This window comes from Bombus pyrosoma, linkage group LG11 (assembly GCF_014825855.1).
Source record: "Bombus pyrosoma isolate SC7728 linkage group LG11, ASM1482585v1, whole genome shotgun sequence".
Classification (NCBI taxonomy): domain Eukaryota; kingdom Metazoa; phylum Arthropoda; class Insecta; order Hymenoptera; family Apidae; genus Bombus; species Bombus pyrosoma.
This window is the reverse complement of record NC_057780.1, coordinates 13,082,359-13,103,836: the sequence shown is the minus strand read 5'-3', so window position 1 is coordinate 13,103,836 and position 21,478 is coordinate 13,082,359. Positions and strand designations below refer to the sequence as shown.

Sequence of the window (21,478 nt, the reverse complement as noted above, 5' to 3'; positions counted from 1 at the left end):
TGTATCGACTATTTGGATGGTTAATCTATTTAACCTGAACGGCGAACCTTATTTGATTAAAGCTGATTTATACATGGAACGCGTAGGATTGTTTACAGTTAGGAGTATATATATATGTATATATAAGTTTGTGTTAGTAATATATATAGCTCTATATGTTAACCTTCTTATGCGAAAGATTATGTTCGTTAATTTTATTCTTTTTTAATACAAGTCTAGTTGTGGTATAATAGAGAAGAGGATAATTTTGTGGGAAAAAATAAGCCGAAAATATGGAATAACATTTTTTCATATGGTGCTCTATTTTCGAGAAAATAAAAATTGAAAATTTGTCAAATTGTGTCAAGTAGTGTCGATACATCGGATCATGCATCCCGATTTTATGCATATAGGTTGTCAAGATCGGTCTTCATTTGTAATCGATTCACTAAACGAAACATTTGATCTTCTCGCACGTCTGTATTCATTATCTATAACAATAACACATACACAGATTCAGATATTTGTTGCGTATTAATACACGTATGATATTTATTATGTTAATACATTATAATGTTTAATGCTAAAATGTTTACAAAAATATAAATGTTTCATTTGTGTAACAATATCATTTTCAAAAACAGTGCAATAACGCTAACTCTAAATACGACCCATCAAGAATGTACAAAGTAAATTATCCTGTTTATAATTACTAATAATTATAAGTATATTACTGATGGTAACCTAAAATATCACTGAAAATTAAATATTGTAGAAAGTAACACTAATAATTTTTAATAAATATTCATGAAATATAAGAATAAAAAAAAATAAAATGTAAAAAGTGAGATTAAAATTGTTCTACTGGCCGCGTTAATACTAAGGCAGTTAATAATATTGATAATTTCTTTGAGGTATTTTAAGTACACAACAGATATTGGTGGTGTTCTTTTTTAAATTTTGCAAATTTAAGAGTATTGTATGATTTTAAGCCAGAATCCTTTTTCGCTAGTTGTCACAAGGCTTCGTCTACTAAATTTTATCGGCGTTATCGTTCTCTCGCATGTTTCCACTCTGTGCTTTCTGAGAAACGAAATTATCCCCACTTTGATTTGTAGCAATGCGAACCGCATACCTGAAACAAATGCAGTGCCGTTAATATAACAATGTAATCTTTATGACGTCATTTGATATAGTGTACTATAGGTTATTCATCACTAATGATTTGTTACAAGTTGTGATCTATACTAGATCGCAATAAATCATGTTAGTACCTCACTGTAGTATGCTACCATATTGGGTGATAAATGCAAAATTGATGTATAATTTATATAATTGATAATAATGACTTAAACGAGTTGACAAATAGCAAAAAATGCATTTAAATTTTAAATTTCTTGTTGATAAGTAAAGATATTTTTTTAAATGGAATTTTGTGATAGTTTTTTTTATTGCTTTTCATATTTAAACTTACGTAGTGGACAATTTTTCATCTTCAAATATTTGTAGTCTATAATGTTCACAAAATTGTATCACAAAAATAATTTGTTAAAAATATTATTAATACATTTTTGAATGTTTCAGCTTATTTTTAAACAGTAAAGTTAATTAGAATATAATATTTAATATACCTATGCAATTTCGAGGTCCCTCGCCAAATGGAAGATACGTATAAGGATGTCTGGTTCGTTTATTTTCTTCTGTGAATCTTTCGGGATCAAATGTTGCTGGATCCGGATAATAATCTGGATCATGGTGAAATCCATAAATCGGTATGATCACCCGCATGCCTACTGGTAATTCAACCTTGCTTCCTGGTATTTGGTATTGGTGCTCGCATCTTCGGGATAACATTGAAGCTGGAGGATATTTCCGTAGCGTTTCTGAGAAGAATTTAGTGGATTACATTATGTTTTCAGTAATATTACATTAAAAGTTTAGATGAATTTTGAACATAAACAATCATTTAATAATGAAACTCTATTATAATAATAATTCTATAATAAAATAGTTCGTTTTCCAGCATTTGTTTGCTAGTTTATTATAGTAAATTGCAGTATTATACCTATAACTTTGATATTCCGTAATTAGCAAAAATCCTTGAAGGAAAAATAATTTTTTCCTTAATATTTCTTATTTCAATTAGTTTTCTTAGCTCCTAATTTTAAAAACTTTTTTCATTTGTTCAGCTAAATCAATATCCTGTTCAATATAAGCATGAAACTCTTATTATTGAAATAACGTGTATGACGAAAACAATTGCTTTTCGCGTGGAGGTGTTAAGTAAACAAGGCGAACTTCGTCTCTTTTTAAATCGTTCTATTTATATCTCACCGTGGGTGGAATAAGAACTTAATCAATGACAGTGCAATTGAAGGTCATAATAAAACACAAAAAGATTACGATCATGAGGATGGAGATTATGCATACATAAACATTTATATGGAATATTAAATCTAAATAAAATCTGAAATCTGTTCTAAAGATCTATTGCCTATTTTATCACCTAAATTTTCTGATTTTAATAAATTTTGTACGCTAAGTCACTGGTAATTATAACAAGGATAGTTGTAATAAAACTTATAGCATACTTATAATGGTTATGCTTTGTACTAGTAATATTTTATAAAGTAACTTTGATAAAATAATTAATTAATTTTGTTAAATGATCGAGAAATTGTTGAAATTCTGGTAATATCTCGAGATAGATATTCTCGAACTTTCCAAAGAGATAAGTAACTTGAAGAAATCGTGAAACAAACGATGACAAGCAACATACTATATCAACACAGCAAATAATAGGAGTAATCATTACAAGAATATCTTATGACACATTTCAAGGTATGCAATTTACGTGCAATCAGGTCAAAGAAAATGCATTTATACCTGCAATAACCATATCAAGATACTTCATGTCTTGGATAGCGTCGTAAGACAGTTTGCCATTTCTGCTGTCAATGGCGTCTTGTATGTCACGTCTCGTTTTTTCCTGAATTTCTGTATTTAACGCCAACTCGTGAAGACAGAAAGCTATGGTGTTCGAGGACGTTTCATAACCGGCAGCGAAAAACACAAACGCTTGCGCTGCAATGCTGTTCTCGTCCAATTCTATAAATAACGATACTATACATGATAAAGCATGTGGACAAAAAATTTCTTTATCGGTCACCAGTTTGATAAACTTTCAATATGGACACTCCTAATCGTAAGAAGAAAGCTATTCTGTAATTTTTGATCGCTAATTGTGAATCGTGAATCGGCATAATTATGAATTAGATTATTATGAAACGATGTATTTTGGAATATTTATGGAAAAGTATGTATAGGGAAAATATAATTTCAGACATTTTTAAGGTAAATAAAAAATAAATAAGAAATTAACAAAGTAATTTTAGATTGCCTTCCAAATATAAAATCTTCTAATTATTTTAGACAATACTAATTTTGTTAGAAAATTAATAAATAAGCTATTGATATACGTAACATTGTGATGTAACCAACGTTAACTGTGAATTTTAATTATGAATTGATAAAGCTCCTCTTATACGTAGTTAATGAAACGTTTCATTAAAGGAGCTGCTACATTTCACTGACATTACGTGAATCTTGCAGCGGCCATATGAATAAAGCATTTACTGTCAATCTTATCCTGATTAATTTGTTACAAAATGGTATCGTTTGTGGTTAGTCATTACAAGTACTGGAAGTGTACAGCAAATAGTTCACTTATTGACTGAAGGAGACTTATCAATTATGTAACCCTCTTCCTTCATTGATACAATTAAGTTATTCAGAACCGATAGAAGCCAATATAGAGCAAACGCTAACAGCAGCGAATACATTACATTTATCGATATTTCTTTATATAGTGTCAAGTTCATTTACACAAAAAATGTTAACTGATATAACAACTTTCTAATAACAAGCATAGTTGTATAAAAAACGTGCAAGTTGCTTGGCATTGGTCTGCCAAAAAAATGTGTGTCGCAGTGAAACGGTGCAGCAGTATCAAGCACATACCAGACCACATGTTAAGGCGAACGACAACATTTCTCTCGTAAAGCGTACGATTTATCTTCGTATAAAGTAATCTATATAAACGATAGGAGCAAGCCGATACACCCATACGACAGTTTATCCTGTTGCTACTTGCTACGATTTCGCAAGAGTTTTTGTGTTTTTCGTCTTCGAATTCTACCTATTATCATTGGGCTGTGAATGTTTATGCGAATGTGCATTTTTATGAACGTAATTGAGGAAATGCGTATTCCGTGCATTTTATCAGCTTTCTATGTTATTTCATTTTCTATATTTATGTCGTACTTCTAAACATTGTATTTATCTAATTTTCTATACTATTCATTTATTTCTCATAAATACATAAACATCCACAATTTAAACAGCATTAATCTCCATATTTATCAACATACCTATCTCTTCAGTAATTTCCTCATTTTCGTCATTGCAAACTTGTCCATTTCCACACTCATCCAATGTTCCTTTATTTTTCAATTCAATTAACAGGTCCATAAAGTCGTGTCTCTTAATACCATGTTCTTCTCGTTCGTTAATCATCTGCGACACTACATTCTTGAAAAATTTGCTTACCTCAGGATCTATCACTTGAACACCCAAAAATTTGTACAATTTTGGCATGGCTGTCCTGAGCATTCTCCAGAGGGTAGCTGTGTAACTTGGTTTTGAGAGTTTCTTAGCAGCCCTGTGAAACTCGGATTCCTCATCGGTGAGAGCATTTATTTGTATGCCAAAAGCACAGCTGCCAATGACGTCTATCGTAAATTTCGCCGCTAGCTCACGAATCTCAAATGGACGATGGGTCTCAGAGGACGCGTCGATTAATTTTTGAAACTCCTCGCCGCACTCGGCCAGCAGGTAGAACATTCTTTTCAATTTGCCAGATGAAAAGGCTGGGGTCAGTTTGGATCTCAGGCTCTTCCATCTTTTCCCTTCTAGGTTGAACAAGTGGGCGGATAACGAGTCCTAGGAAAAGGTTATTCATTTAAATTAATTATAATTTATGTTTTTCTATTATGTATTTTTATGTATTATGTATTTTATGGTTATTTCAGATTTATTCTAATATTCTATGTATATCTTGTTACAACGTACGTCGATCTTCAATTTTGCATTTTTTACAAATAATTTATATCAATAATAAGATCCTAATCTATTTTGTATTGTTATCGTTAAATATAATTAAATTTTCAATTTTAAATTTATTCAAGTTTTCTATTAGCCTTAGCAGAACGAAATTTGTTCTCATATTTAAAATACTTATCATGGTTAGAACCCGTTATGGGCACGACTAATTTACATAACAAAACATTTTCCTTTTACCTGTGAGTTTACCGGTATTCCACGGTTCGTGAAGCAAGCGAAGCTTTTCACGCAAATATCTTTTACGAGGTCTGGGTCCCGTAGGATCAGCACAGGCGACGTAACACGAAACGCTCCGAAATACCTCTCGTCTTTGAACCACTCGTACATATCTTTTATACCTTCTGGTAACGATTTTTGGAACAATAGCAACGAGGCAAAATTTCCAAATAACACTGTAGGTTTTCGGAAAGGGACGCCACGGTTCTTCCAAAAATTGAATGTCGACGTAAGAAAGCAATATAAAATACCTAACAGTAATCCTGGCAATAAAAATTGCTCCAAAATACTCCACATTTTGAATACGCTACAAAATTCTTTTCCAAATACAAATATAAAATTATTTTTCCAAATCAATAACTATGACGCTCTTCTGTTCCTTCTTTATTTATAAAATTGAGCAATATATTATCATACATGTCATTTCATAATCTTCGTTGTTTTTCTGCTTTTTAAATAAATTTTCGTACACCATATGTATATTCGAGACTAAACATTTAAATAGGTATAGCAATCTTTTACGAATGTATTATGTGTGTTATACTTTCATATTTTACAATCTCATTAGCATTGTAACGAGGTAGCTACGAGAAAAATGTTTCATATAACGCGTACAATATAATACATAGCAATTGTGTATGCAAGTGTTCCGATACTTTTATGAACCGCGTTAAAAGATTCTTCCCTTTTTTGATTCAACAGTCATATACATAATGCATTACGTCTGGAGCGGCGGATATCGGTTCAACGTTATCGTCGCGAGGTCAATAGTATAAAACAAAGGATTACTCGACGTTTGTCGCGACAGTTCTCGAATTACGCAGTTCGATACTCCGATCGAATCCTTGGAGTTGTTTATAGAAGTACACTTGTCGACTGACTCACGAACGCAGTATTTGCACTCTCTTGTTTCTCCCAGTGAAATGTCAGTGATGAACGCTCGTTCAACTGTTCACTGTTCGCACGCGCAACTGACGTTTCGTGCGAGCACGTGATTATCAGGCTGTCGAATTCAACGTTCGAATGCTAAGCGAGCGTTAATTCGTTCCGTTTAACACCATTTCGAATATTAATATCGTTCCACTAATCGATTCCTGTAATTTTACTGCGTGTGCATTTTATCGACTTACACGTCGATTTTGAACGTCGAATCGAGATGTTATGCTTCCTATGATCACTGAAACAACGTACATAATTTTAAAACTTCTTACAAACTACAATTGGTTATCACTTTGAATTAATTCCACACTTTTGTCTATTTCACGCATACAAAACAACGTTAGTTTTTAGGCGGGAAGAATGTAATCAACCACATAAATTCACAACAATTCACTATCGAAGTTACGCAACTATAGACGATTGTAATAAGATGTATCGGATTTAATGAGGTTAAGGCATACTGCACAAGTTTGGGGACAACAAGAAGAATAGGAAAAGGAAGAAGAGTGAAAGAAAGGAAAGAAGAAGAGGGAAGGGGATGCGTATCGTTCTCACCGAAAGCTAACCTCCCACCGACTGGAAATCATGAACGTACGCACGCACGCATTTATAGAGACCTTGTGCTCCTGCTCCGGCTCGGGTTCGTATCCAAACTCGTGTTCCGGTCGAGAGCCGCTCGTTTATCTTCAACAGCTTTTCGTTCCCTCTCTCTGCCACCCGGATAATTAGCCCCAAGATGTATGCTCGTTTTTACGCACGAATTTCCGTTTAAAAATGATCGATATCATTTTAAGTTTGTATAGCTTGTATAACTTTTTATAATAATTTTATAATAACTAAATTAAGTTTGTATAACTTTTTATTCATCGCCATCGTTAATAAATCGAGGCTATCAATTACGATCTTTTAAAAACGCTGTATTATATTGCTGTCATAACGGTTAAAATTTTGATGTTATTATATGAGAAATTCTTATGGTTACATTACATGGTTATGATTCGTTAGTATCGTTGTTCTCTTAGAATTTGATTTTCTTGTAATTTTAACATCTTTATCTTGGAATTGGTGTTTAGGAGTGTGTTTAGTTGTTAAAAGTTTAGCGTTAAATGATTTAGTACCAGTTAATGTTTCAGTGTTTTGATACCATAGTATTGTATTATTTTGTTATTACTATTATTATTATTATTATTATTATTATTATTATTATTATTATTATTATTATTATTATTATTATTATATGAAATTTAGTAATTTTGCATATCATACGCATTTTGTGCATTCTTGCATCTTCAACTTAACGAATACCAATCAAGTCATAGATAAACGTAAAAAATATAACAAGTTAATCAAGTTATTTATTTTGTATTTTATATTTCATATTTTATACAGGGGAGATTATTAACTGTAGCTCTTATTTTATCGTCCGAATGTAAAATATGAAATAAAATTAAATAACTCAACGTTTAACTTTAATCTGTGACTCACATAATGATATCATATAAGGACGAACACGTAAAAATATGATACGAAGTGGCAAGAAATGCAACTAAAAGAGAAAGACTAATCCGCGAAAGCGTGAAGTCATGCGAAAATTTCAGAATGCGTTATATGCAGAGATAACGCAGTCTACTTCGTTTTGAACGCGTGTCTGTCGACAATCTGTAACAAATGAAAATAGATCTTACTTTTACTACGAGATTGTGATCTCTCCTTCCACTGCTTTTAGAATGAAAACAGATGGTTGAGCATGGGGGACCTGGTTCGACTTCTTCCTGCGTGCCTTTCTCTACCTTCTATCTCCTTATGATGTATGCGACTAGGTTACCAAGAAAAAAAAAAGAAAAAAGAAAAAGTTAGAAGCAACGCGAATGAAAACTCGTTGCCACAATATGCAGCCGATTCTTTTTTTCATTCGCAACTTGTTTCCTCGTGTTATTATTATTTATTAGACAAAATGATAGGTTTCGTTTAATATTGTAAATTAAGATTAGATTAGGTTTCTACATTATGCATAGATGTAATGCTCGTGCGTGTATGTTTTATGAACAAGTTGTTGCTGAGTGATATTTATAAGAAGAATGTTCCGATTTATGGAATGAATGTAAAGTAATTTGAAACTAAATAAGTGTATTTCTGGTTTCTTATAAGTTAAAATTGGTTGTCTTTGGTATGTTTTATAAATCTGAAATTGAAATACGCCCTTAAAAGTATGACAAATTTTGTTCTACACATAAGCAGATAGAATCTATACCATTCCATGATTGATTATATCATAAAAATTACGGACTATGTACATAAGCTTAGCAAAGCTATCCTATCGTAGATACGTTTAATTTTTGCGCTCAATTTCATATATGATTCGTGTCATGTAAATAATACAGAACTCGTATTACGTAAGCATTATATAATTTTTTATTTTTTTTTTTTAACTTCATATAAAGTTATTAATGAGTTTTGCTTTTTATTTAACTTGTTGATTATATATGGTAAATGTTTATCAATAGCTGTTCATACATTATACTCTATTTTTACATTTTATACACTTCAAACAAGGTTGTATAAGATTTATATAGGTTTGTCATCTTCTCTGCAATCTCAATGCAAATAAGTTATAAAATAAATCTAGTGACGGCATATAATTCACAAGTTTTGCTGCAAATAATGAATATGATTTCGAGATTTGCAAGTCAATTTCATTGACTATACCTGATCTGTATTCGTAAAAATGTGGGAAATGTCGGTAAGATATCGATAAAAGATATATGTTACAGTCTAGTTTTCTACTATATCATATATAAGTAAGAAGATTCATACTTTAATAGTGTTTTATCTATTTTCCGTGATGTGGCCATTCGTTTGAGTTCAAAATTCTTAGAATTTTGTTACTGAAAAGTTTCAAAATAGTAGAATTTTCTATGTATTTTATTTCATGCATGTATTCATTATGCTACTTCTTTTTTGTTTGAAAAAATTTCTTCTTCTCTCGTACCCTGTATTTCAATCTTTTCAACAGTTAAATATAATTCCAGTATGAAGTTTTGTTCTTATTATTTAAAATTAAATTTTTATTACAGTAGAAAAAGCTACTAAAAATGTAAGATACTTAGAAAATTCCAAATGTATCATTCGTATCATTTTAATGTAATAGTAAACATTGCAATATTGTGCTTTATTATAGCAACCTTTTATCATTATAGAGGAGAACAAACGTAAAGTAATTTTATAGATGTTACGATATATGCAATAATATAATAATTTTTACATTAATTTCGTTACAATATTATAATAATTTTATATATAATACTTATTTTTATAGTTTATTGTTCTTACAGGTAGCGTTAAATTATATTTCCCGATTTCATTTGGAAAATCGTACTCAGTGCATTATATAACACAATACGTAACAGTTGGCTTGAATTACAAGTATATCGTGAAGATATTGTACGCTAAATGCAAGTTGTCTAATATGGAGTAAATATCGTTAGAATTAATATCGGAGTTTAAAAACTATTAAGAACTATTCAATTTTTAAGATTCGATTTTCAATATCAACTTGTCTCTCTTTCATATAATTTTTTGAACAAATTAAATTTTACGTATTTAAAGGATGTATGTCTATATTATTATTGAGTGACAAATTTAGCAATTAGCAATATTTAGAAAATTTTTGGGAGACACCAAGCATGAATCATAACTTACATATAGGTTTCTTAAGTTCTTTCGAAAATTTTGCGTATTGTTCGAAATAAATCGAAGATAATTTCGAGCAAAAATACGTAGAAAAAATTTTCTACGAAAAGAGAAATGTATTTCGTTTATTTATTTTTCCCATCTTAGCTTAAACAACGAAATATTTTGAACACGTAATTATCTAACAATAAGTCAAGCATACTTTCAAGTACTCGAGCAAAATGTTTCAAGGCCCTTAAAACCTTTTCATTTATTTTATCATACCAGTTCCATTTTCGAAACAAAAACATACGAATGACTTCAATAAAGTCGATAAATTTCTTAATTTAAAAAATATATTCTACATATATGAGTACGTCAATATCCTTCAATAAATTCAACCATCATCAAGCCATCATTAAAAAATGATCGATTTAATTTCTTTTAAAATTTTTCCAAAACCTCTTATCCTTTTCTCCATCAAAAAAAGCTAATACATCAAGAATCAGATCTAAATTTCGATCAATTCATGATCCTCGATTCTCAACATCTGGATGGCTCCCAAAGGCTGCATACCAGACGGCGCATCGTCGCGCTACTTTATCGCAAAATTCGTAACCAGATGCTCGAAGGCGATTTCGAGTAACCTTCGTCTGATCGTGGGCGTCGCTTCGACTCGCCACGGAACATTATTTTCGAACTGTACGGTGGAAAACCTCGGTGAAACCTAACTTTTCAAGCTGAGAGGACCATTGCGCAATCGAACACACACAAACCACACTAATCAACTTTAGAACGAAAAAAAATAGTTACAATATTTTACCAACATGTCTGTGCAAAATTCATCCTGGAACTTTGACTATTTATATTATTATTAATAATACAATTTATTGAAAAAAATAATACAATTGTGGTATGCATGTGCACCATTGCACTTATAAGAAAAGCTCTGCAAAAGTATTCTTTCAGCTATTCATCTTCTTCCTTTGAGAATTTTGTCTAACTGCACTGGTAACTAAGTTGCGACCTGGAACAGTTAACTGTAGATTATTCTGAAGAGTGGAAAATGCGAGGGAACGCACGGAGGCGACCATTATTCGCGCACGTGCAGAAGAGTTTCGCTGGCCGTCGCGTCGTGGCTCAGCAGACTCCGAAATGTTGATGCTAAATAAAACTCCTAGCTGGTTGGGACGATGCCATGCGTTCTAATTTTCACGAAGGCAGATCGCTAGCCCGGGACGTGGTCCGCCGCGTCGTTTCGAGCCGGATGATTCGATAGTCTTTCGAAGCTCTCTCCGGGTTACCTGTTCTTCGTGGCGAGGAGAGGGAAGTTTACACATAGATAAACGGGAAAACGTGTCTTTCGAAACCAACCAAGGAAAAATTGGTGTTAATTATAGAGAATCGTTTCGATAAGCGAAAAAGCTCGTACGCTTATGACGAGACACGGAAAGGTCGGTGACTATTAGAATCATTCGCGGCGAAAAACAAAAAGATCTCTTTGAAAGTCCTTCAACATGAGCAATTGGAGAATTGGTGATAATTCGGAGAAATTCTGTCGATCAACAGAAAAATTGGTCGTCTGAAACGAGATACAGGAAAGCTCGTTTGCGAGTACTTTTATACGAAAGACTGGCAGATTGATGACGATTAGAAACGATCGTTGCTGCGTCTATCGGAAAAAGTTGAATCGTTGCGGAACTCTAGTAATTTATTTACTTGCCTACTAATCCTTCTGCTCAAAACGAGAAAGTTGAGCAACCTGTGACGATTAGAAGAATTGTGTCAAAATTGGTGTGCGATTTGCTCATCTAATTAAGACTTTAAAAATCCTTCAAATTAAAAGGTTGAAAAACTTGCGAAGATTAAAGAGAACTATTACGAAATAGGTGCTTGTATCTGTAATTATAAGTGAAGAAAAGAAGCAAATTTTGAAGCTTCCAGTGGTAAATCGTGGGTTCTTCCATGCAAAGGTTGCGGTGACATGGCTGCCGCCCTTTTGGGCAAGTGCGTTGGATTACTGGCTCTGGTGTTGCTTCTTTATAGTTGTTGCTATGGCTTCCGTATTCGAGATCATCCATCGTCGACGGAGCAACCACATCGCGCCACCTGCACTTCCATCTTTGGCAGATGCCAGGAGAAGACGATCACGGCCACGTCGAACAAAAAGTGGCACGACATTTCGCGGCTTGCCAGTGTTCCTAGGAAACCACCTGTCGAGCTGACGTCGACGGATGACGATAGAGTAACAGAAGAAGAAAAGTATACGAAATATGAAGGAGGTGAACGTGTCTCTGATTGGATAGAGAAAAGTCTTGAAGAGGATGAGGATGAGGATGACGAAGTGATCGTGGAGATAGAAGAAGATACTGACGAAATAATTGTGAGTTACGATGAGGATCAGGATGAAGAAGAGGAAGAGGAGGAAATAAGTGAAAATGATGATGATGGTGATAGTGATGAAGAAGAAGATAGAAAAGTAATTATGAAGAAACTTGTAGAGGATACTGAGGAAGATGAAGAGAAGAGCGAGAAAGTGGATTCGAAGAAGAAAGTAAGTTTGGAAAAAGATTTGAAATCTAAGAAACAAGAGAAGGATGAAAAGGACGAAGATGAGGATGAAGAAGAAAAACATGGAAAGAAATATAGGAGAGATGTTCATGGAAAACTGGCTGCAAAGAAACTTGTAGAAGACACAGAGCAAGATGAGAAGACAGGTGAAAAAGTGGATTTGAAGAGAAAAATAAGTTTAGAAAAAGGATTGAAAGAGACAATGAAATCTAAGAAGCAAGAGAAGATTGAAGAAGACGAAGACGAAGACGAAGGCGAAGACGAAGACGAAGACGAAGACGAAGACGAAGACGAAGATGAAGATGAAGACGAGGAGGAGGACGAGGACGAGGACGAGGACGAAGACGAAGACGAAGATGAAGACGAGGACGAGGACGAAGACGAAGACGAAGACGAAGACGAAGACGAAGACGAAGAAGAAAAAATTGTTCTACCTCCACCACGAAAACTAGAAAAGGTTAGACACGCGGACAAAGATAAGGTTAGGTCAGCAGAAATTGCAATTGTTACAGAAAAACCAAAGGAAATATCAAAAGTAGAGAAGAAATCAGAGGAAATCGTGAAGAAGATTCAAAAATCATATGAAAAGAAGTCGATGGAAGAACCATCGAAGCTAGTTGAAGCCACGAAGAAAGTGGAACCCGTGAAAATAACGAAAGCTGAAATCGAATCTCCTGAATCGAAAATTGTCGTGAAGCCGGAAAAAAAAGCGCAGATTTCAGTGAAGACGGAGGAAACGGCGAAGGTTGTGATGAAGACAGAAGAAAAAGCGAAAGTTCCGGTGAAGACGGAGGAGAAAACGAAGGTTCCGGTGAAGACGGAGGAGAAAACGAAGGTTCTGGTGAAGACGGAAGAAAGGACAAAGATTCCGGTGAAGACGGAAGAAAGGACGAAGGTAAAACCGGAAGTGTCGAAAACACGGGAACCGGTAAAAGTGAAAACAACCAGTGCTCAAGCTCCGGCTAAAGTTACAGAAGTTAAGCGATCCGATAGTGAGTATCGTGAAAGATTGAATGTCGTGATTTGTTGATTTGTTCTTTGGAATTTGCGGAAGACATAGTACTTGTAAATACAAGATCAAATGTAGTTATTGGAATTACGTCGATATAAATCGTTTCATCCAGTATAATGTAAATCGTGTTTTATCCAGTTGTCCATGGAGAAAATCATCGCAGAAAGAAATCTTTGTCGAATTTTTGGAGTAAAATGAGTATGATATTGTGTTGCAGAAGATGAGTCGAAAGTAAAAACGAAAACGCACGTGGAAGCTTCTTTCACTTTGGCTCGATTGAACGAAGCGATACTACGCGTACCGACATTCGTGCCAAATTTCACGGCCGTTGAGAACTTCGAATGTCAACAGCAGGGCAAGATCTTCCTACGACAATTACGGGGTTATAAGTTATGGGCGTTGCAAAGTAAGTCACCTCTTTTTTCCATATGTTCGTTCTAACAAATTTTATCTATTCTACCACGTTGAGTATTGATGATGTTACGTTGGCGTCACGCACGAATAATTCTCAAATGGCATTGGAATGGTCGACGAGTTTGAAAAGAAATATTTCAGTCAGAATAAAAAGCCACGTGATTTCGGCCCAATAGTCAATGTATTATATTTTCGAAAATGAAGTAATTAATATAAAGTTGAACATGGTTTTTGATTCTATTCTTCCTCTGATTTTTCGTCTGGAAATTTTCCGAATCATATTGTCAATATTTTATCCAATCCTGTTTCATTGTCTCTATGGGACCAGTGTTAGATTCGAGCGCAAAAATTCCATCGGGTCTATTGCGAGGGAACGTGAACCAACTTGGAGATTTTGACGAGTGTTTGGGTGTGATGGCGCACGTGAAATTGAATGAAAAAACGATAAGGGTGCAGGGCAAATATTGTTTGGCCAATATAGATTTGTATCCGTCTCATCCGGACATGAAGCTTCCGGTTAATATGATGCAGGCACGTTCTTTCATAAGAGGAAGTATGTACGATGTAAGTGAATGATTGTATTTTTTTGTTTGCATTTTATCAACGATATTGATCTTCTCGCTGCAACCAAAAGTACATTGTTTTCAATATCAGTGAATACTTTTTCGTATTATTTTTTCACACCGTGAAGATTAATGAATGATCAAACTTTCGACAAATTCTATCATGATGAACGTTCACTTTTTCAGCCTGGTCACTTCATTCCAAAATTTACGACAGTGAACTGGGCAGTGTGTCTTCCAGCGGCGTGTTCCGCTGAAGACGCACGAATCGTTGTCGAGGAAGCATTGAACGACTATAACTCTACCGTAGGAATTACATTCATGGCAGATGTCAATCCTAATATGTGCTACGTCAAACAAAAATCACGAAGCTATTCGAAAGAGACGATCGGTGTTCTGTATGTATTTATATTTATAACTAAATCGCGGATTTTATGCATTTATGTGAAATTTAAAAGGTATAAAAATGTACAGAATGCATATAATATTCAAAAATCTCCAAAGTATACTCGTTATACTTACTGCGGATGAAGTAAATCTCTGCTTCCATTTTTCCAACTGAGTTCACAAAAATGTAAATTTGCATAAAAATCCGCAGTATATTTATAATTATCGAATTAAATCAATTTAAGGAATTCACAATCGAGCTCTATTCTTATGAGAGACCACTAAAACAATTTTATTAAAACGTTAGAACTATCAGATTATTTCATAATTATGTTTCCTATAGAAGTTCTTATAAAATTATCAAAATTACAGAAATCCGTACTTACATTACGTTCTCAAAGTAGGCAAAAATGAAAATAATTTTCATTTTATTGACAATTGCGGGTTCCTTCACAAAATTCAGATATTACAAAAAAAAAAATTTCTTTTTTCTTCTTTCCAATCTTCTTTACAGATATTTCTACGCAATGATCGTCTGTCTCGTCGCTGTAGCAACCACGAGAGATTATTTAGTGGTGTCGGAAGGAAAAGGTAGATTCTCATAACATTCTATATTTTCTGCAAGTTAATGCACTTAAAAAATCTTCTAAATTTATTTAAGTAGTTTCATTTCAAATATTTTATTCTACGTACGATATCACGAATTTTTATTACACGATCGTTGTCCTTTACAGGAAACTATTCGGAGAGAATAATAATGTCCTTTTCCTTACGGAGAACCCTCAGATCTTTATTCAGTAAAGGATCGAGCTATGTCGATATTACATGCATTCATGGAATAAGGACACTCGTCACGATTATGCTTTACATTGGTCATCAAATCATACCGATTTCGATGTTGCCATTTTCCAATCGAATCGAACTCACAGAGGTAAGGATAAAAATTTACATATTCGTTCAAACGTATTAGGATAAATAATTCTTTATTATAATACCGCGGATTTCTATGAAAATTCATGTTTTTGTGAACTCAACTAAAGAAATAGAATTAACATTTCTTTTCATTGGTTTTCTGTGTCGTTGAAGTTTGCGTTTAATGTCTGGTGTTAAAATAGGTAGCGAACTCTCCTATCAGCTCGATAATGAGGGTGTCGATGGTTTACACAGACGCGTTTTTATTGCTTAGCGGTGTCCTAGCTGCTTTCAACATGGCGCACGAATTTATAACACGGGGCGAGATTCGATGGTTTTGCCGTTTTATTGCCAGATATATCAGGTAAGTTATGGTTGACTCATTTGATTATTAAAACAATGTCAGATATTTTATTTCACGTTCTCACTAATAAATTCATTTATTAATTTATTAACAGTGAAATTTTTCTTTATATCAGCGTATAAATATTCTTCTATATAATTTCGCTATTTCAGAAAATTTTGGAAAGTTACATTTGACTTCAAAATTATATTCTTATTCAATCAAAATCGTTATAAATATTTTACTGTATAAGAAAAGGATAATAAAATCAAATATCTCAATTTGAATTTTAATACCGAGTTCTTGAATTTCCATTTTGTTAATTACTGTTATTAAAGTATATTGATTCTTTCGTTGCTACGTTTTAGACTCACCCCAGCGTTACTCGCAGTGGTATTTTGGTACGCATTCATAATGGAACACATTGGATCGGGACCACAATGGAATAGCGTCATAGTACCAAATGCAGAGCTTTGCAAAAGCAACGCGTGGACGAATTTGTTATACATACAAAATTTCTTCCCCTTCGAAGAGATGGTATATAAATCGTTCTGAAACTGTGCGAGGACTTCGCAACATAATCACAATTACAATCCTATTTATCGATTATCATAAGCACAAACATTCCAAATTATTCTAGAAGACTAACTTCGTTTTCATCTACAATTAGATCTTGTGTTCTTTCAATGTTACTAGTGCACCAATCGTCGTTAATTTGAATTCTATTACAAAATTAGTCTTTGCGTTTCATCAACTTGATTAACTTCGGTTAACTTCATTTGATTTAACAAATTTTTCTTGATCGATAGTGTGCAACTCATACCCACCAGTTGGCTTTAGACATGCAATTGTCACTATTAGCCCCAATGTTGGTATTCTTCTTAGAATGCAGGCCTATCATTGGGATTCTTGTAATATTTTTCTTCGTCTTATTGTCAGCTACACTCCGTTACGTAGCAACGATGAACAATTATCTTTCCGTTGTTATTTTCCATGGAATGTCGTAAGTATATCTTGCCAATTTTCAATATAAGCCTCTTAATTTTGTATTCAATCATTTTAAGCGCAAGCCCTTGGTTTCAGATTGAAGCACCTTTACAGGACTGCCAATTTAGTTTACGCATTACCATTACATAGAGCAACGCCGTATATATTTGGTGTAGGACTTGGTGTGTTATTACGGCACACAGGAAGAGATGTCAGAATCCACAAGGTATAGTAGACTGCAGATAAGATTTATTCTACAATTCAAAATACCGTGACCCACCAAATAAACGAGATGTATCGTACTAATTTCAGGTGTTAGTGATCTTGGGATGGTTGATCGCGATGGCCTTGGGATCCTGGTCGTTATTTTCACCATGGCACTTAGCCAGAAGGGACTATGTGTACGATGCTGAAGAAGCAACCAATTATGTTGTGATCAGTCCAGTCTTTTGGACCTTGGCTTTATGTTGGCTCATTTTTGCGTGTTACACCAATCACGGAGGTCTTTCTTAAATTATTGAATATTAGGCGTTAACATACAATTTCGATTATTTATTAACAATGCTAATTTTTATTTACAGGTATATTAAATAGATTCCTTTCGAACTACTGGCTATTACTATTCAGCAGAATATCGTACGCTGTATATCTAACACAGTTCGCAGTATTTTTCTACAATGTTGGGACCACCAGACACTCTAGCGAATTTCATCTTCACAGAGGCGTATGTATAATATGAATCTCGAAAAACAGCATCTACATCTCTTGTTAACCGCGGAAAATGAATTAACTCGTCACTTAGATTCCTAATCTCTTACATATAATAATTTCTATATTTCCTTTCAAAATTAAAAAAAAATGGAGACCTCTTCTTTCTTAATGCGTCTTTATGTTCTTTTCTTTAACGAGAAAAACATTAAATTTTCTGTTGCAAACAATTACAATTAATTTGTTGCAATTAACATTCAATTTTATGAATTTTCCAAACTATTGTATTTGAAAGATGAATCAGTTAATAGGTTAAAATAATTAGGATACTAAAATAAAGCGTACCTTTCCAGATAGATCTTCTGGAAGCAGCAACAGTCATAATCATCTCCATCATCCTAACCTTATTCTTTGATATGCCTATGCAAGAGATCAAGAACGTGCTCATGGAGAGTACAGATTCCCTGAACGTAGAAGTATCAATATCAGAGAAATCAGCAATCGTCGAGTCTTCAACCTCAGAAATCTCGAAAACCTCAAAAGCTCCAAAATCAGAACTCCATGAAAAGAAAATGTTCGAAGAAGACGAAGTAACTTCAACAGGCTGGGACTGGCAAAGAGACATAGTACATGGTGGTGCAAAATACTCCAATGAGAGTGTAGAAGACGAAGAAAGAGTGGACATGCCTATCTTAAAAAAGTCAAGTGGCAGAAGACGATCATTTATTAGTCGTGAACCATCTGAAGCCGAATATCCGTCATATTGGCTAAAGAACGATAACAAAAGATTCTCAAATAATTCTGAAGACTATAGAGATCGTGGAAGAAGAAGCAAAAGCAGTCAAAGGGATTATCAGGAGAACGAAGCTTTAAGGTGACTATTCATTTGTTGGAAAACATTTTTATATTGAACTTTTTTCAATATAAATTCAGTTATATACGATCAAAACCATAACTTCTACTCTAAATCTTTCTAGAGCGCAACAAGAACGAGAAGAATTAATTAAACGAAGCAGACGCTCTCTGCCAAGAAGCCTCGACACTAAAAAATTATCCACACGGGGCAGCGAAGACGAGGAAGACTATCCAAGAACCAAATATGAAGAAGAAGACGAAAATAATCCGAGGTACAGGCGATCGCAGTCCAGAGGAAGATCCGTGATCAGGGAATCGGACGATTATCGTTCCTGGGACCTTCCTAAAGATTCCAAAAGACCTTCCAGAAAATCCGAAGAACGCGAGCCTATACAACGACAACCAAGAGTCTCAAAAACCTTGTCCTCAGAAAGCGAAGAAGAACATTTTCCTCAACAGAGAAGAATTGAAAAGAGACACGTAGAACCAAGGATCAGCGACGAAGAGGATTGGGAGAGCGAGTTGAGAATTCGTCGAAAGCAATTCATGGAAAAACTGGCGACACGAGATCCTGCATCTGAGGAAGAAAACTTGATCTCTTTACGAAGATCCTCAGCGGAAGGAAAGCTAGCATTGCTAAAAGATCCAACAGGAGATGATAATATGGATTCCTGGACGGTTAGTGTAGGTTCGCGTGTTGCTCAATTAGGCTCTTCTCAAGAACGAAGTGAACCTGAAGACGACTATATTCGACGAAGAAGAGAATATCGTGAACAGGCTCCGCCTCCAAGGGAAGACACCCAAAGCGAAGAAGAAGCGATTTGGGATTCCACAAGAAAATCTTATACCAGTAGTAGTCAGGTGACTTCTATTGAAGAAGACGACGATATTGATACTTATAACTTCGTTCTAACAAAAGATAGTAAAAGAAAATCTGTTCAGGACCTTTCTAGGTTACCTCAGGAAGATTTTGACTTTGTAGAGTTTGAATTGACTGTTGGAAAGAAAGAGGGTGAAGGTTTACTTAGGTCTTCTTCTGGTTTGTATAAAAGAGAGTCGATTATTAAAAGCCAGGCTAGTGAAGAAGATCCGGAGTATCTTCTTCCCGAAAGGCCAAAATTGGTGCAGCAGGAGAGAGAGCATCCTTTTAAGAAAGCTTGGCAGATGCAGAAATCTAGGTCTGAGGAAGATAGCGCTGCATACGTTATTAAAGAATCTAAAGAACAATCTAAAACAGAAATAAAATCTAAAGATGACGAAACTAAGGAAACTAAAGAAATTAGAAAGGAATTTAGTGGAGAACAGTACGAAGACACTGGCATGTTTGCTGATGATGAGTCAGAATCGGTTATGCTGGCTCATAGTAGTAGTGATATTGATGATAACACGAGAATGAGTTCGAGGTCTGAAGAAACGGAGTCAGTTTCAACTGAGAGGAGTAAGAGTTCTAAGAAAAATAGTGTGAAGTCATCGGACGTTGAGGAGGATTCTCTGAGATCTAATTGGCCATCGGAGGAGGAGCAAGTTTATAGAAGCGGTCCTAGGAGTAAATCGGAGGAGACAGAGTGGAGCTGGGAAAGAGAAGAGACTTGATGAAGTGAGTGAGTTATGGAGCAAGAAAAATGATTATAAATTAAATATAACGAGGTAAATTATTCTGCTTGAATTGGTTGAGAGGGAAGGGGAAAGCGAAGTGGACTGGATTTTGGGAAGGAAGGAGTGAGGATTTGAAAGGAAAAATGGATCATTGAGGAGTTGATGATTGATAGATTTAATTATCGTTCCGTGAGAGAGAATAGAAAGAACATATTTTTACAATCGTTTTATTCTTATGCGTGTAAAGAGGTGGAACGATTTAAGTCAATCAGAAGTCTACGTACACCGCTACTTATAAATCACATAAAGCTTCTAATACATTAACTATACAGAAACCATATACGAGTTAAATAAAATCTTAACTTTTGGTATTGATAAAATTAAAATTAAAATTTCGTCCCAAGAGTTTGTGAGCTAAATGTTAATATTATTTTAATTTCTTCTAGAAATATGTTAATATATTGATCAAATTCATTTTATGTCTTAATGAGAATTGAGTAAGATATGTAGAATTTTGTGACCGATTGTACATCTTTTGTGCACTTGTCTCCTGTTTCTGGTTTCAAGCTCAAGGTCTATATTTGTATTTAAATCTATCGTCAAAACACATAAGTCGAATGTAATCGTGGAATTACAATACATGTTAAAAGCGTTGCGAATGACAAGACCAAATTATGAGACCATTTTCCGTAGAGTATAATAAATTATTCGTTAAATATACATATATTAGCACCGTGAATGAATGAGATAGTAATATTGGAAAATTCCGTATTTCTTCGGTATTCATGACGTTCCTTATCTTCTTACATTTGATGGAATTTGTTTATTGTAAAGGATGCGAAGGATACTGATAATAAAATTATGCTAAAAAAGTGTCTTCCTTATGAAATTTTTAAACTTGATGAAATTTTATTTTTTACAGCCTTGTTTCAATATTTTTCCAATGCTTCAATATTTCACTTGGAATATCATAATTATTATTATAACAAATTGAAAAGAATGCTTATTTGAATCTGTATTAAACAAATCAGTCGCAAGATTTAAAATTTTATTTTAAGACTTATTTTTTTATTACTTTCTTTTATTATTCCCTTCATACTTTTGAGTTATTCTATTCTAACGTACGATGTAACCAACCCAAAGTCT

The 21,478-nt window shown here is 34.0% G+C and overlaps 2 protein-coding genes across 5 annotated transcripts; one reads left to right on the top strand and one right to left on the bottom strand.

The window, feature by feature from the left end:
* Positions 1-494: 494 nt before the first annotated feature.
* LOC122572266 (cytochrome P450 6B5-like) lies at positions 495-7,000 on the bottom strand. 4 transcript variants are annotated; one of them, XM_043737037.1, is made up of 6 exons: positions 6,871-7,000; positions 5,338-6,553; positions 4,410-4,980; positions 2,866-3,087; positions 1,611-1,862; positions 495-1,114 (listed from the first exon to the last, which is right to left on the bottom strand). In XM_043737037.1, exons 2-6 carry the CDS (start codon positions 5,671-5,673, stop codon positions 948-950), a joined length of 1,548 nt encoding a protein of 515 aa, XP_043592972.1. In that variant the 5' UTR covers positions 5,674-6,553; positions 6,871-7,000; the 3' UTR covers positions 495-947. The 4 variants fall into 4 exon arrangements, with proteins under 4 accessions (XP_043592972.1, XP_043592973.1, XP_043592971.1 ...); XM_043737038.1 differs by having other exon boundaries at positions 6,933-6,947; XM_043737036.1 differs by having other exon boundaries at positions 5,338-6,982.
* Positions 7,001-11,218: 4,218 nt separating this feature from the next.
* LOC122572430 lies at positions 11,219-21,209 on the top strand. Its single transcript, XM_043737377.1, has 14 exons — positions 11,219-13,547; positions 13,785-13,973; positions 14,310-14,545; positions 14,731-14,942; positions 15,446-15,522; positions 15,666-15,862; positions 16,047-16,207; positions 16,555-16,723; positions 16,996-17,189; positions 17,270-17,399; positions 17,486-17,675; positions 17,755-17,897; positions 18,235-18,755; positions 18,859-21,209. The coding sequence occupies exons 1-14, from the start codon at positions 11,969-11,971 to the stop codon at positions 20,327-20,329; spliced, it is 5,469 nt and encodes a 1,822-aa protein (XP_043593312.1). The 5' UTR covers positions 11,219-11,968; the 3' UTR covers positions 20,330-21,209.
* The last annotated feature ends 269 nt before the right edge of the window (positions 21,210-21,478 follow it).

Bases quoted from the DNA above. Each gene is read 5' to 3' on its own strand.
- LOC122572266 (XM_043737037.1), bottom strand. From the start codon at position 5,673: ATGTGGAGTATTTTGGAGCAATTTTTATTGCCAGGATTACTGTTAGGT. The intron at 3,088-4,409 runs GTATGTTGATAA...CGTTATTTATAG, and splicing joins GGAAATTACTGAAGAGATAG to AATTGGACGAGAACAGCATT. The intron at 1,115-1,610 runs GTATATTAAATA...CATTTGTTTCAG, and splicing joins GGGACCTCGAAATTGCATAG to GTATGCGGTTCGCATTGCTA.
- LOC122572430 (XM_043737377.1), top strand. From the start codon at position 11,969: ATGGCTGCCGCCCTTTTGGGCAAGTGCGTTGGATTACTGGCTCTGGTG. The intron at 16,208-16,554 runs GTAAGTTATGGT...GCTACGTTTTAG, and splicing joins TTTATTGCCAGATATATCAG to ACTCACCCCAGCGTTACTCG. The intron at 17,190-17,269 runs GTAAGTATATCT...CCTTGGTTTCAG, and splicing joins GTTATTTTCCATGGAATGTC to ATTGAAGCACCTTTACAGGA.